The sequence below is a fragment of the Acanthisitta chloris genome, unplaced genomic scaffold (genome assembly GCF_000695815.1).
Source record: "Acanthisitta chloris isolate BGI_N310 unplaced genomic scaffold, ASM69581v1 scaffold42596, whole genome shotgun sequence".
NCBI classification, from domain to species: domain Eukaryota; kingdom Metazoa; phylum Chordata; class Aves; order Passeriformes; family Acanthisittidae; genus Acanthisitta; species Acanthisitta chloris.
The window spans coordinates 8,172-24,153 of NW_008678401.1; the positions used below are offsets into that span (position 1 = coordinate 8,172).

At 45.5% G+C, this 15,982-nt stretch overlaps 1 protein-coding gene across 1 annotated transcript; it reads left to right on the plus strand.

Moving 5' to 3' along the window:
• The first annotated feature begins 263 nt into the window (after positions 1 to 263).
• Positions 264 to 15,661, plus strand: HNF1A (HNF1 homeobox A). Its single transcript, XM_009076833.1, has 10 exons — positions 264 to 733; positions 7,874 to 8,073; positions 8,575 to 8,761; positions 9,065 to 9,303; positions 10,074 to 10,231; positions 11,912 to 12,113; positions 13,391 to 13,582; positions 13,850 to 13,971; positions 14,268 to 14,409; positions 14,974 to 15,661. Exons 1-10 carry the CDS (start codon positions 333 to 335, stop codon positions 15,099 to 15,101), a joined length of 1,971 nt encoding a protein of 656 aa, XP_009075081.1. The 5' UTR covers positions 264 to 332; the 3' UTR covers positions 15,102 to 15,661.
• Positions 15,662 to 15,982: the final 321 nt, after the last annotated feature.

The window sequence follows — 15,982 nt, forward strand, 5'->3', positions numbered from 1 at the left end:
CCCTTCATTTTACTCTCCTTCTCTCCCCTGCTTCCCTCCCTTTCCCCCTCCCCCTGCTTTCTCTCCCTCTGCACTTTGTGAACTGCTGCGGCAGTGCTGAAGTCCAAAGTTCAGTAACTTGCTAAGCACACAGATAAATATGAACCTTGGAGAATTTACATTGCTCCAATGTAAACAGATAGCCAAGGGTCCCTTTATCAGCACTGGCTCAGGACAGTCGTGGGGGGTCTGAAGTGGCTCAATTTTGTATTTTGTTTTTTTTGGGGGGGTGTGAAGGCGGGAGGCTGTGCTGTGCCCACTCTCCTGACAGTCGGGCGTGTTACCTCAGGAACATGGTGAAGGGAAGCTGGAAACAGGCTAACCCAAATTCAGATCCAAGAGGCACCAGGCTGAAGACCATGGTCTCGAAGCTGAGTCATCTCCAAGTGGAGCTGCTGGGAGCACTGCTGGAGTCGGGGCTGACCAAGGAGACCCTGATCAAGGCGCTGAGCGAAGCGGAACCCTACGCACTCCAGAGCGAAAGTCAGCGCGCTATCAATGCTCTCCAGACAGAGAAAGGGGAACCCTGTCCCGACATCCCCAACCTCCCCAACGGAATGGGGGAGTCCAGGTTATCGGAAGATGAAACCTCAGATGACGGGGAGGAATTTACCGCTCCAATAATGAAGGAGCTGGAAAACTTGAGCCCTGAGGAGGCTGCTCACCAGAAGGCTGTGGTGGAAAGACTATTACAGTAAGGACAGATTTACTGCTCCTCTTTGCTGCTTTCTTGCATTCTCCTTCTAAATCTCTTTTCCTTTCCCTTTCTGCTCAGTGTCCCTAGTATCCACAGTTGATCCACTGGCACAGTCTTCATCCATGCCAGCACTAGCAGCTCCCAAACACCCCCAAATTCCTTATAACTGCTCAAAGTTTTCTTTCATCTCACTTAAAATGCATGAAAGAAGCCATGGAGCCTGATTACATATTTGATGTGCTTATATTACCAAGCTCCAGAACAGTCCGAGGCCTGTATAACTTCCATCTCTCTGACTGAATGTTAGGGTTTAGGACTTAAATTTTTAATAGGATTCACAATTTCAGTCATCAGGAAAGAAAAAAGAATCTTTCGCTCTGAACTGGTGCTGTATTTGCCTGCAGATGTATGGTAAAGTGAAGTTGTAATGTTTCCCTGCTGTATTTAAGGAGATTAATATTGTTACTTTCTCTGTGGTTTGCCATAGATTACTGGCCAAAGGCAAAGCAAGAGAACTTGTTCTTGTCATTCTTCTGAGTGTAAAGTTCCCTGACTTCAGTGGGGATTTTTCTTGTAAAAAGAGCAAACATCAAATACATGCAGAGGTTAAAACCCAGGCAGAACACTCAGTTTCTACAATCCACTGCCTGTCATAGCTACAAAGTATGAACGCAGCAAGTTACTGCCACACAAATTCGCCTTTCCATGCAAACATTCTTGAAATCAAGACAGGAAAAGTTCCCTGAACCAATAAGCCTCACAATAGACTCAGAGAAACATTCACCAGGTTTCCCATTTGGCATTTTTGCCGAGACACAATTCCCATGGGTGACCCAAGAGGTTGGTCCGAGCAATGATCAGGTCCATCCTACCATCTACTGCAGCAGATTCTTGGCTGTCTCTTTTGGGGCTGCTGTGAAATGCAAGCTGATAAAAAGACAAAGAGTTGCAGCAACATCCTGCACACAATCTTCACTCAAAAATCCATCTATTTTCTCAGGCTTTCTGATCACTTTCACGTGCAAAGGAAATCAACAGAAAACGTAACAAGGGAATTGATCAAATCCCACCAAAAAAGGCCAGACCAACAAAACAGCATGACAAGAGTCAACATTTGCTGTAAATACTTAAAACAAAGCTCCCTGGCAGATTGGGAGTTGATGACTCTGCAGTACCCAAGAGGGGAAAATTCACTGGATCAGCTCTTACCTGGGTGGGGAAAGCATTCCAAATAGTTCAGTCTTCTTCCTGATCCAGCATGTCTCTCATTTCTTCCCCACTTCCAGCATTGTCACGTATTATAGTCTCCTCTGCTCCCTTTTCGCATTCCTTTTACCTATTTCCCTTCTCTCCTCACTTTTGTCTCTACTGATATTCCTCCTATTTTGTTGTCTCCTGGGCTGATTCTCTCTCTACCTTCCAGTCTTTTTCTTCCCCTCATCCTTGTCTCCTTCTCATCTTCCTGAGTCTGCGTACAGGTCTTGGGGTAGTTAGAGCCCAGTGGCACCGGGCGGGCCCTGGCTAGTTACTAATTATCCAATGGCTTTATTATTTCTTTTTTGTCTTATAAATTTATAGATGAAAAGACCCTGATAAGCTTTTTGATCATTAACTTGTGATGGTTTATCAAGTGTCTCTCCACAAGGGAAGCCATGGAAGTTGAAGAAGACCTCCTGGCTTTGTCCCTTTTTGTGCAATGAATGGGTGAAGCAGGACTGAAGTGCCATGCGCTGTGATCCAAGAACAGACACACGGATGGACAGAATTCCTTCCTGCCACGCTCACTTCTGCACAAATTCTGGTTTCTGATCCTCCCTGCCTTGCTAGGATCTTGCTGACAGTCTTTCCTGTGCTTACTAGCAGCCTCACCATAAGTCTTCCAAGTCTTGCAAACCTGTGATGTTAATGCTTTCCAATGAACAGTTTCACATCTCTCTCTGGACAGTCCCTAGAGCAGTATTTCCATTCCACAGATGGAAACTGAGGTACAGAGAAATTCTAGGACCTACTTAAACCCCTGAGATAGCACAGAGAAGACTGAGCAAGGACAAGGACCTCCTAAGTCTCATACTGGGCCTTAATTACAAAAGCTTTACTCAGAAACATCTGAGTTTTCTGTCATCACTCCCCGCATCACAAGATAGAGCAATTCACTTCTGCTGTTGAAGGCAGTGTGAGAGGACCAGAAGCCTCAGTTTCAGCTAAAAATTACAAGTATACTAATAGAGGAATATAACAGATCAAAATTAATCAGGGTAATACAAACATAGTAGGAAGTCTGCATTGACCTATTCTAAATTTCTCATCAGACATTCAAAACCAAAAGCAGCAGTGTGTGTGAGAATCTACTCAAAGCACCTGAACCAGGATCAGGGGTTGACAATATCTAAGAAGTTGTTAACTACTAATAAACTTTTTTTGTTTCTAATAGCATATCAATAGATCATATCAATAGATGCCTGAAGGTGCCCTTAAAATAGTGTTATAAGTATTGTAAGACAGGACAGGACAGTCTATAATAGAAATTACTCTCAGCAGTAGATAAAAGAAAGGCAGGCAAGAATCTCCATGCTCAGGGATTCCCAGTCAATGCTTGCAAAGCTATTTCAGCACCTACACAAGGATTTCAAATCCAGAAACCAGATGGAAGTACTTCTGCCTGTAGGCAGATGCCTCTTTGGGCATTGTTAACCATTCCTGGTCTGATACTGTAGACTGTATTTTAACAGAGACTGACTTGTGAGCATCTGTTGCTGATACAAGAAAGTCTATAGTAACTGCAGCCATTGCTTATAAAGTAAAATCAGGAAAATGTCCATTGTTAGGCTTTTCAGGAGCTGGAAAGGGGAAAAAATGACAGCACCAAGAGACCAAGTATGTCCTCACAGGACCAGTGAAATTCAAGCCACAGTTTGGAAAGCACTAGCCAAAGCTGAGTAAAACAGGATGTAGAGAAGGTTCATCCACACAACTGGGTGTGCCTATGGCTGCTGATTAGATTTTGTGCCTATTAAAAAAGAACGTTAAAGGCAGTTCAGATAAAGGTTTCTCTAGTGAGGAATGAACATGATTTCATTTTGCCCCTTAATCTGTGTCATGGATTTTCTGTAGATTTTACAGTTTGAATAAAAACATTCTTTCCATATCAATCCACAGAGAAAACAAATTGCATCTATGATAAGAAATAAATGACTCAGTAGGCAGATAGAGCTCTATGGAGTAACTCCCAGATATTCCCAGAGCAGAAAGCAAGAGAGAGGCTACCTTGGGGGAAGGGACAGTCATACTACCACAGGAAAAGCAAATGGAGAGAGGTATAGCACCAATCCACCTGTAGGGCAAGGGGTGAAATTCCATTAGGAAAGAGAGAAATTGAGATAAGCAACAGATTTCCCTTGGAGGCAGGGATAAAAGCATGTTTTCCCAGATTTCCCGGCAGGGATAAAAGCATGTTTTCCAGGAGGGAAAAGATTTCTCCTGGAGGCAGGGATAAAAGCATGTTTTCCAGGAGGGAAAAAGAAAACAGAGATATATAATGATAAAGGTTTGGTCTTTCCTCCCCTTAGAATGGCTCTAGTTGGGGAATCTGGAGATGAAGCTGCCACACCCCTTTCATTTCCACATATAAACCAAGATGAGGTGAACCAGGCCAAGTTCCACAGAAAGGAAGATTTCTCCTGGAGGCAGGGATAAAAGCATGTTTTCCAGGAGGGAAAAAGAAAACAGAGATATATAATGATAAAGGTTTGGTCTTTCCTCCCCTTAGAATGGCTCTAGTTGGGGAATCTGGAGATGAAGCTGCCACACCCCTTTCATTTCCACATATAAACCAAGATGAGGTGAACCAGGCCAAGTTCCACAGAAAGGAACACTGCTGGGATGGATGGTCTTACCTTCCCTCGCTGCCTAGCCCGGCTCCAGGCTGTGCACTGGGTTGTCTAGCAGCTCCAGAGGAAAGGGCCACAGGATGGTCCTGAGCACTTCACCTTTGTTTAAGCAAGATCGGGTCCAAAGCAGCAATTCAGACCCCACCACAGGGAAGTAAAGGCTTCTCTCACCTGAGAATCTGAGAACAGGAAAGAAGAGAGACAGAGAGAATGAGGAACAGGAGGGGAAAGAAAGAAACAAAGGCAAAAGAAAGAGAAAAGTCAGGAAGAGTGAAGGAAGGAGAAGGTCCCCTGAATGTTACATCTCCAGCTCTCTGGAATGGGTTTTCTTTAATGCTAACAACTTGATATTTACTTTCCATTTAAATTTGAGATGTTGCTATAAATTATCAACCAGCCTCTTGTTCCCTTTGAGTTTATAACTAACTACCTGGGTTACTTATTGTTCAGGTAACAAAAGGGAGGTGAAAACGCCCTTAAAAAGTGACCTCAGAACTAAGAAAATGGGAAGCTGACACGGGGAGAAGACCCAGACCCCTGTGCTGGGGATGAGCCATGGAGAGGGGCTATGCTCACATGGCAATAAGCAACTGAGAGCAGGAGAACTCGGAAGAAGGAAGTAAAAACTAACTGTGTGAAAAGAATTTGGAGACAGGGAATAGACCTTGGAGAACAAGAGATGAATGGGGAGACAGCTTGCATCTGGGGAGAAAGGGAAGCTGAAAGGCAGAAAACAGGCTTGGATATGGAAAAGGAAGGCTTGAGCAAGGCAAACCCATTTCTGCAGTTCTGACTCACTGAAGCAACTGAGATTTTAGTGTAGCTACAAGCAGGAGAACTAGGTTTAGAGTGAAATCCTCCCCTCTGACAGGCAGTGGCAGTCTTAATGCCAGAGAATGCACAAAGGTTTTAACTTATGTCTCAGTCAATGAGAGAGGCTCTGCAGGTGGAACTGTCTATTTGGGCAAGGGTTCATGAGAGGGTTCAGCTGACCAGACTGCCAGCACTTGTACTGTGATGTAGCCTTGTGCCTAAAGGAATCGTTGCATTGATGTTACAAACTGTGCTTTGACAGCATACAGAGGAGTCAGGATTTCATACAGCTGTCCCAGGAAATCACCTTGTACCAAGATTCCCCTGCACTGCTTTGCCTCACAAGGCTCTCTGCATCATCTCAAAAGACAGAAAAACCACAGGCCTTTAATCACTGTGAGATGAGACTCACAGACACTTCCTGCCTTATTCCTACCACAAAGAAGTGAGGATCACAACAGGAGAGACGAAAGTGACTCATGATTGGGGTGCAGAAAGGAAGTAACATATAATAGAGGCTTCCATCAGTGGCAGCACAGTCTTTCCTCTTCCCATCCAAGCCAGAACTCAAATCTAAACAACTAGGCTCCCACTCAGAGTCTTTTCTCCTCTAGATAGGGACTAGTACAATGAATGCAGAGTGCAGGTGCTGATTAGACTATCACAAATACAAAGGGAGGAGATTGGTTTGGACAGCAGGAGAAGAAAAACAACACACTGAGTAAGAAAAGCTTTTATAAGTTCAGCCCAGTTTGAGGCTTTTGAAAGACTGAGATGGTTAAGGGAAGAAGCTAAAATAACGAAGCCTCTATGGCAAGTGCTCCATCGTAAAAAGAAACAAATGTTCCTATTTTAAGCAGGTTCTTCAGAAAGCTGTAACTGCCATTGTTTCTGTCACACTTTAACTGCAGTGGAGCTTGCTCCTTGGACTATCCAGCCACAGGGAGACAGGCTGCAGGGGAACAGAGATAAGGGTGTTTGTACTGAGAGAACAGGTGTGGACTTTGTCCTCCTTATCACTTTGCAGCCTCCGGCAACCTCCTGAGTCAACAAAGCCATGAACAGCACAGTTGTTGCCTGTTGCTCAGACATGTGTGTTCCTGTGACAGTTTCTGCATGATCCTAGGTACCTTTTTTCTCCCCACTGCTCCTTTGATGCTGGTGTTGAATGTGACACCAGTGTCTTCCTACAGCATGCAAACCACTTCCTCCAGACATTTCACACAGAAGGTACAGAAAGATGCTCTTGTTAAAATGAGCCAAGGGCTTTTCTCAAGAGAGGCTCCTGCACTGTCTGAATTTAGACTGCCTGGCTTCACATCTTTATTTCTACTGTGATTTGCAGCTCTGGTAAAATCAATACAAAACAAAATCACAGTCATGTTTCCTCTATTTTCCCAAGTAACTATCACGGATATTCTAACTGGATATCCTAAAACCCAGAGATTCACATTAATTATGAAATCCCAAATCAGATTAGCTACTCAGGTCTTCTGAGCAGGTCTCAAATAGGTCTGTTCCCTCAGCTGGTACCCCAAAGGAGGTGGCAATAGAAGGAATTACTGTTTTGCCTGTTGTTCATTACTGCGTTTAGAAGCTTTGAGTGGATCTAGGTGTAAATCAGTGTGCTTGAATAACATGTACCTGATGTGTAAGAGCATAATCCTGGATGACTTGTCATGTACATCTGCACATATAGCTGTCATATCACAGAATAATGAGAGTCTGTTTTCTTTTCCTGCATCACTGCAAGGCAATCCAGCCTGGACCACAATCAGGCCATGAGCTGGGTTCAGCCTAATAGCATAATCAGTTCTGGAGAATTTAGTACATCTACCCCAACCATCTATGCCTTAAATAGAGAGGAATAGAGAAGTTATTTAGGGAAAGGGAAGAAAGAGGTCAACTCTGAAAAGAGATCTGTAGTCACAAAACATCCAACTGAACACTGAAATGCAACATCACTTCCCTCCTCATACCATTCCTCACTGGCAAAAAAGTGCTTTAAATCCATGTTATGTTCCTGCAGAAAGGTGCATTTCTTGCCTACACAGAACAGCCCAAAACCTTGTATGAAAATGAGCACAGACAGCAAAGACTATGGCCATGTATTGGGACATTCCCTTGGTAACCTTCTAAGAGAAGATCAAAGTGCCTACAGAGAGCACTTCAAAGGAAGCCAGTGCTACATCCTTTGCACTTTATTTTCAATACCATGCAGTCCTTACCCTAAATGCAGAGTCCAAACCAAGCTTCCACACCAAGGAACAGCTTTCCCTTATGCAGCCAGAGAACACTCTGGCCTCACCAAATGTGATGGTGATGACTAACAGGCAGAGTGTCCCTCAGGAGGTACTAATGTCCTTCCTTGGAATCCAGGTCTGCTGAGTGCAGGTGTTAGATCTCTCACCTGAAAAGTGTTTTCTGCTCCTTCCAGAGAGGATCCCTGGCGAGTGGCAAAGATGGTGAAATCCTACCTCCAGCAGCACAACATCCCTCAGCGTGAGGTGGTGGACACTACTGGTCTGAACCAATCTCACCTTTCACAACACCTCAACAAGGGCACTCCCATGAAGACCCAAAAAAGGGCAGCCCTGTACAGCTGGTACGTCCGGAAGCAGCGAGAGGTGGCCCAGCGTAAGTACAGCAACAGCTGTTCTCCAGCTGTTTCATAAAGGCCTCTGATCTCCCTTGCTCATCCCTATTCCATTTTTTTTTTCAAGGAAAAAATGAGGCAAAGCCACTTTTAGCAGGAAGCTTAGAGAAGTCTAGGTTGGTATTCAGTGGTGACATGAACCAAACAGTACATTGAAAACCACTCCCTCATGCAGCAGCCTGCACTCACCCACCTCACCCTTTGTTTGGCTGAAAAGCAGCAAACTAATACCTCTGTATTTGCAGTTAGAGTTCTAGACCCATCCTCAGACTACAGCAGTGTGGTGGGCAGATGAGAGACCCAATTCCTGCCCAAGAACTATGCTTCTGCAGCTTCAGCTAAAGCAACAGTTCCTGCAGCTGCAAAAAGCAACCCTCTGTCCTGTGCAAGATATTCTCCAAGGGCCTGCTAGGATCTCAAATTATTGGATTTATTGGAAATGCTTACAGAAAACTAATTCCTTTGCCCCTTTGTGCCTGCAGAATTCACACATGCTGGCCAGGGTATCCTGGCAGAGGAGCCCACGGGAGATGACCTGCCCACCAAGAAGGGAAGAAGAAACCGCTTTAAGTGGGGTCCTGCCTCGCAACAGATCCTGTTTCAAGCCTATGAGAGGCAGAAAAACCCCAGCAAAGAAGAGAGGGAGGCACTGGTGGAAGAGTGCAACAGGTGAGGATGGGTGTGTGGCTCTGAGGAAGAGGGGCACAGCAGAGCCTCTCTGAGTTCCTGGTGTTTGCTAGTGCCTGTGAGAGGCAGGCCAAGGGTACAGCGGTGGATGTCACCACTGCAGCCACACTTGAATCAAACGTCACAGCTGAGCATTCACTGTCCACAGGGGATCAGGAACGCTTCATCTTGGAGGATCCTTGTGCACAGCTTGGCAGATCACAGCCCCTTTGGGCCTGCACACCTACTCTGTCTCTCTGACTAAGCCTGGCTCAGCAAGGCTCTTCTTGTGCTTTCCCCCAACAGGGCAGAGTGTATTCAGAGAGGTGTTTCCCCTTCCCAGGCCCAGGGACTGGGCTCAAACCTGGTGACAGAGGTCAGAGTTTACAACTGGTTTGCCAACCGCAGGAAGGAGGAAGCTTTCCGGCACAAGTTGGCCATGGACAACTTCAGTGGACCACAGCCCACCTCTGCCCCACCTCTAACTCCTCACAACTCCTCCTCCCTCCAGCCACCACCTGCTCTCTCACCCAACAAAGTTCATGGTAAGAAAGAACCAGAGGGAGGTCTGAAACAGGCATGAATGAACCTCCTCAAACTCAGTCACCAAAACTGTCTCCCAAGCCCATCCCTTGCAGGAGATGAATCTACAGACAGAAAGAGTAGATTTGTACAAGGGAAGAGCAAAGGTGACAGAGTGGCTAGAATGGCAAAGGTGACAAAGTTCACTCACAAAACTCACGGCCAAAGCTCCTCACTTACTCTGACACCCTGCCCTCCCTGACGGCTGGCAGGCAGTAATTCCTGTTTGAGGAGTCATCATTGTCTGCTATCAGAAGTCAGTTCCATATCCTCTTGCCCATGTGTGCGCCCCTGCTCCTTCCAACACCTATCAGCACCATCAGACTCTGTGACTGAGCTTTCAGACATCAGGAAAGGTCACTGTCCATCCAAAAAGAGAAAAGCTTTTTCAGCTTCATAGGCCAGAGCTGGGAGTTGCTCTGTCTCTGGGAAGAGATGATCTCACCAAGGCTCTCCTCGATTCAACCATATGCAGAAGGTTTCTCCTGAGCCCTGCTTGCTCCCTGCAGCACTCACAGCCAGTCAGTATTTGAGGAAGCAGCTGCACCAACTTAAGAGAGGAAAGCCAGGGCAGGGTGTGAGAATGTCTGTTCTTCTGGTTCCCCTACTACCCATTAAATCTCTGCCCAACATCTAGAGCAAGTGCCTGCAAAGGAAACTGAATTTAGCACTTGCCAAAGTTTCTCTCAATTTCTCACTTTTGACAACCATTTTACTTCCTGTTGTGATGCAGGAGTGAGGTACAACCAGCAGCCAGCCAGTGAGGCAGAGTCCTCCAGCGGCAACCACCACGGGAACAGCTCCATGGTGACCACCCAAACCATCCTGCATCAGGTTTCTCCCCCTGGACTGGAGCCCAGCCAGAACCTACTGAGCACAGACACTAAGCTGGTAAGTGATAGGCACTTCAGTTCTGCTACTGGAGGACATTAGGTCTTCTGCCTGTGGCCACAAGGCAGAAGGTCTATTTAGAAGTAGCTTTTTTTTCTGGGATGTTCTTAAAACCACTTTCTTACAGAGATATTATAGTCGCTTTTCACTGATCATGTAAGATCAGCAGTTCTGAGATACAGGTGCCCTCTAGACTGTGGTGAGGGCAGGTATTAGAGCATGAAAGCAAGAATAGCCATTTCCCTATGGGAAACCAAACCAGCCTATTCTGAAAACACAGCACTCAAGGTGTGACATGATTTCCCTCCTCCCAGGAAACCCTGTTACCTCCTCCTTTCTCCAGCAAGATTCTCATCTCATCTCTAACTCTCATTTGAACTCAACATAGTGGATCAAACCAGTGGGATTAACAGAACAGAGACCCATACTTTAATGAACCTTACCTGTACAAATTAAACCAAACAGCCTCTATGTAGACCGATCTGGAAATCCAGATTGTAGCAAACTGCCTTCCCAAAGCAAATTTCCCTTTGAGATTTGATTACACCTTTTCCCATATAATTAGCAATGAAGCAGTAGAACTACATGACTGATCATTTTCAGTTTGCACATGTTCTCTTGCTTACAGAGCAACAGTTGGCAGAAGTTTCCATTACTGCATGCTGGCCTGAGGCAAAGTTAAGGTCATTATGAGTATGATTTAAATCTCATCAGTCACTCACTTTGCTGGCTTTCTGGCCTCTTGCTGAAGAAAAAAAGTATTTCCTGAGGTCCTGAAAATCTTCTACCTTTGTCTTCTAGAAGTGATATCAAGCTGCTTTGTCCCACTGCTTAACCTCTTGGTGCTTTCTCTTACTAAAGATTCCTTACAGCTTTTTGTCTGAGGGGAGAGAAAAAAAAGTATAATCTAAAGGATTGAACTTTCTTTATCAGCCAAGTTATTAGAACAGTTTTTTGCTTTTCCACAGTACTTCAACTACAGGTCTCTAAAGGGCCTTGCAAAGTCAAAACCTCACTGGAGCACAGACACAGATTACATGGTTCATTTTCGAGGCTGAGACAATAGTCAAGCTATTTAATTTCTCAAAGACAGACTGAATATGCAAGAACCATAATCACAGAACAGTCCTGTACCTAAGGGGTCCTTCTCCTCTCCAACAGCAGGGAACTGCCAAGTAATGCAGCCTGAAGAACATACCGTATGACAAAAAAGTCTAAGGAAACTTTTCAGCAACTCCTTTAAAATTGCAATCCAGACACTCACTGGCCACTAAAAGATATTTGCAGGAGAAAGGGAAATTGCAGGCATTTCTCAGGGGAAAAGGTGAACAGGAAAAGAACTCCTGGATTCTGTGCTGAACTCTGCAGCTAGAATTGCTTCTTAATTTCTCTGAGCATCACTTCCCACTGCGAGGTGTGAAACAAAGATAAACTTTCCCCATGGAGAATGCAGTAGGCCTAATCATACTCTTGCCTGAGAAACCCTTATTCTTTTTTAAATATGAAGAACTAAACCAGCAAAGATTTAGTATGTCAACAGCTGCCCTGTGCTAATTAATTGTGAAGGTTTTCTGGTTAGCAAGGGGTCGGAGCAGGCAAGAACGAGAAGGATGTTGATCACAGCTTTGGGACTCGCCAACCTGCTGCAGGTGACATCTTCAGGGTTCTCCTTTCCCACAGGTGTCAGCTCCTGGAGGAACTCTCCCTCCTGTCAGCACCCTGACTGCCCTGCACAGCCTAGAGCAAAGCCCTCACACACTGAGCCAGCAAACCCAGAACCTGATCATGGCATCGCTGCCGGGCGTCATGGCAATCGGCGCCGGTGAGACCTCATCCCTAGCACCAGCGTTCACCAACACTGGTGCCTCCACCCTGGTGATAGGTGAGTAGTGCTCTGTGGTGACTCTGCTTGCCAGCATTCAGATAAAGAGCTGCCTGGAATCGTTAGAATTACCTGCCCCATTTTCATTGATAAAAGCACTAATCTGACAGTGATAAGCACCAAGGAAATTGTCACTAAGGATCTTCGGCAGCACTGCTTGGAAGTCCCAAGGGGATTAAGGGACAGGTGCTCCTCATTCATGTTAGTTAAGTTACACACAAACCTGTGTCTTAAGAGCAAGGGACTTTTGCAATCTATTCCTATGGCAATGTTTTGGTTTGCTGCTCTTCATCTTCCCAAATATAAATGTAATACTTCCTTAAAACTATGAAAATTGAAGCATGTTCTTAGTGCTTGAAAGACAAAACATCCTGTTCTACTTCCTGCAAAGAGCAGCATATGCCTTTGGAATTCACAGCAGTAATTACTAATTTTTTATGTTTTTCACTTTGACAGTTTTTCTGGACTTGTGTGAGATTTCTTTTCATTCTAAGACTAGTCTACTGCCAAAGTGCATCTCATTAGAGAAAGGAAAATAAAATGTATACTTTCCTCTTATACTTTCTTCCCAGGAAGAAAGAGGCCTTATTTTGTTCCATGGTGACAGCTGTGAACTAATTTCCATTTCCTCACTTATTCCCAAGATTATGATACGGATTTGAATTGTCTGCAAACAAAAAAAAAAAAAAGATAAAATTGGAGTGCTGGAGAAACTTGCTGATTTACAGGAACAGGGTCTGGACAGCTGTGGGAAATGGGCAGTAATGTGTGAAACATTCTACCTCCTTAGCACTGAGACAAATTCCATAATTTGGCATCCCTAGCAAAAAGCGCTGAACTCCATTCCATGTGGCTGGACAGTTCTAGTTGTACAGCCCAGTTCTCTCGATTGCCAACAGCTTCATAAAAAAAGATAGAATAAAATCAACTGGGCACTGAGATGATGCTCTGAGATATCTTCTGAGCAAGGCCTCCCCAGCAGACCTTTGCATCAGGTTATCACCAAACCAGAAAATGATCTATATTGGTACACATGGACGTAGAGGGGAAACCAGAGGTGTGTTTCTGCACTGTACATTCTGTAAATTGCCACTTTGTGCTTACAGGCATGAAGTCTATTCTTATCATAGATAGCAAATGGAACACCTGAAAAGCAGGATCTGAAGTCACCCTGCAACAATGGGCCTGCCACAATGACTGTTCCAGACACCACTATTGCAGAGCAGCCACACTCCTCCCACAGTGTGACACTACTGTCATCGGTCCTTGTTTTTCAGGCCTGGCCTCAACCCAGCCACAGAGTGTACCAGTAATAAACAGCATGGGGAGCAGCCTCACTACCCTGCAGCCCGTCCAGTTCTCCCAGCAACTGCACCCATCCTACCAGCAGCCCCTCATGCAGCAAGTCCAGAGCCACATCAACCAGAGCCCCTTCATGGCTACTATGGCCCAGATACAGAACCCTCACGGTAAGAGCATGAACTCATTTGCTCAAGCAAACAAAAATAAAGACTGTTCTGGAGCATTTGCTGCACCCTTGCAGAACTCTTTGCCTCTTCTATTATTGTTGCTCTAATTATAAAATTACTTTTCTATTGCATTCATCTCCCTGTCCCTCCACTCCCAGTGTTTTGGAGCCAGACAGCAGATCCCCATACCTGAGGAGAACAACTCAGCCAAACTAGCCTCGTGCAAAGCTCCAGCATCCACATGATCTTGTTTTCTTTCATGCACAGCTCTCTACGGCCCCAAGTCTGAAGTGACCCAATACACACATACAGGCCTCTTGCCACAAACCATGGTGATAACAGACACAGCCAACCTCAGCGCCCTGACTAACCTGACACCAACCAAACAGGTAACAGCCTTTAGCACATGCCTTTTTTTCCCCCACTTTAGAACTGTACCAGCCTGCAGGTAGCTCCTTGCTTGTCCAAGAGTTTTTGGGTGTGTGGTCTATGCTATCCCAGCAGGATCATCTTTCTTATCTCCTTGCCTTGCTGGTACCAGCTGCAGTACTGGAGGCACTAGAACAAACTTCACTGCATCAACAAAGAGAATTTAATCTCCTTAGAAAAGTCACGTGCTCGCACTCCTCTTAAGCCTGTTAGAAAGGATGCAAAATCCAGGCACTGCTAACTCTTTTTTCCTTAGGCATTCACACCTGACTCAGAGACTCACACCGAGTCTGGGATGCACACACCAGTGTCACAGGCACCAACTATTCACCTACAGAACCAAGACACAACCATCCAGCACCTTCAGCCTGGCCCACGCCTCACCTCAAGCCCTGCTGGTAAGAGCAGCAGCCACTATTCTCTTAAACATATTGCCTAGTTTCTCTTGCTGACACTGTAAAATCCAGTTAGAAAATGCTAACTGGGGCTCACAATTCCCTAAGAGGGCTGTACCAATGTCCTGAGGGTTTGAAAAGTTGTACAAGGAAAAGATTCAGAGCAGAGTCTGTATAAGGGGAACGGGCCCCTTCAGAATCTAGAGAGGAAAATAACTTCAAAATTATTGACAAAATCAGTTTGATGAGTATCCAGTCCTGTGGGAGGTTTTCAGGGCTGAAAAGCCCAAGACTCCGTCATGATGAGACTCCAGTTGGATCTTGCCAGTTTTAAAAGACACACTAAGATGTCAACTAGAATCCTCAAAACTGAACCCTTAAGGTTGCTGCTCTCAATGCTTTCAGGCTGACTGAGGGCTTAAGCTAGGTCTGTAGTAGCATGCACAATGAAAGAGTCATGCCCCTGTGCCAGGAGAGTACAGCCCTGCTGGAAATGTGAGGCTGTACACACAAGGTACAGGGACTGCAGTGAGAATTTGTACTTAACTGTGTCCGTGCCTTTGACAGTGTCCTCCAGCAGCCTGGTGCTGTACCAAAGCTCTGACTCTGCCAACAGCCACAGCCAGCTGCTGCCATCCACTCACAATGTCATCGAGACCTTCATCTCCACGCAGATGGCATCCTCCACCCAGTAATCAAGACAGCAAGCACAAGGGTGACTGCCACGACCGACCTGTCAGCTGCAACTCCAACCATGTTTGCCATCACTGTCACCACTGCCTTCCCCAGGAAGGAACAGCTGCTGTGCTCAGCTGCCCTCCAGCCCCACTGCCTCACACAAACCCCTGCTCAGCTGCCTCCAGGAGAGAAAATGTCTCAGGCTCAAGACAGAAGCCATGAAAAGGTGATGCTGGCACTGCTAAAATCTACTGCCCTGCCCTAAAATAGCAAACCTAAACCGCATGAGCCAGCCCAGAATGACCAGACATCCTTTTGTGGCTGTCCAAGAAGGAATCCCATCAAGACAGGGATCTGAATGCAATATGGCAACAGCGCCAAGGCACGGATAGGACTTTGATTCAGCTCAGCTTTCATCAAGCTGGGCCTGTACAAACCTGCCAACACCAGACTAAGCCATACAGGAAAGAGCAAAGCTGAGCTGCCAAAGAAGGGACACTGTCTTTAAAAAACACTCACCTCCTTTGCTGCAAGGAAGCACCAATGGGAACTACAAGAAATAACAGTCCCTTGGAGGCAAGAGTGAGAGAATCTGATTCCCAATTTTGCAATGAAAATCACCGAGAAACACATTTGGGAACGGTTTGGCACAAACTTGTCAGTATGGGATCACTGACTACAAGCTACAGATCTTTAATTAACTGTTGAAATACCAAACATTCTCAGTTAAAAATGACCTGCTCTAAAATCATGCTGTCCTAGTGGAAATGGCTTGGTTATTTTTTGATATAGCTCTGCTTTGTTTTAAATGCAGAAATTAAAGTTTAACAGCAGCAAGGAGATTCCAGTCCTCTGCATTAACCCTGTGGATTCTCATCTTGTGTGACTTGCTGGTCGA

Excerpts from the sequence above, each read along its gene's own strand:
- HNF1A (XM_009076833.1), top strand. The coding sequence starts at position 333 with ATGGTGAAGGGAAGCTGGAAACAGGCTAACCCAAATTCAGATCCAAGA. Across the intron at positions 13,972-14,267 it reads ACCTGACACCAACCAAACAG|GCATTCACACCTGACTCAGA; the intron begins GTAACAGCCTTT and ends TTTTTTCCTTAG. Across the intron at positions 14,410-14,973 it reads CCTCACCTCAAGCCCTGCTG|TGTCCTCCAGCAGCCTGGTG; the intron begins GTAAGAGCAGCA and ends TGCCTTTGACAG.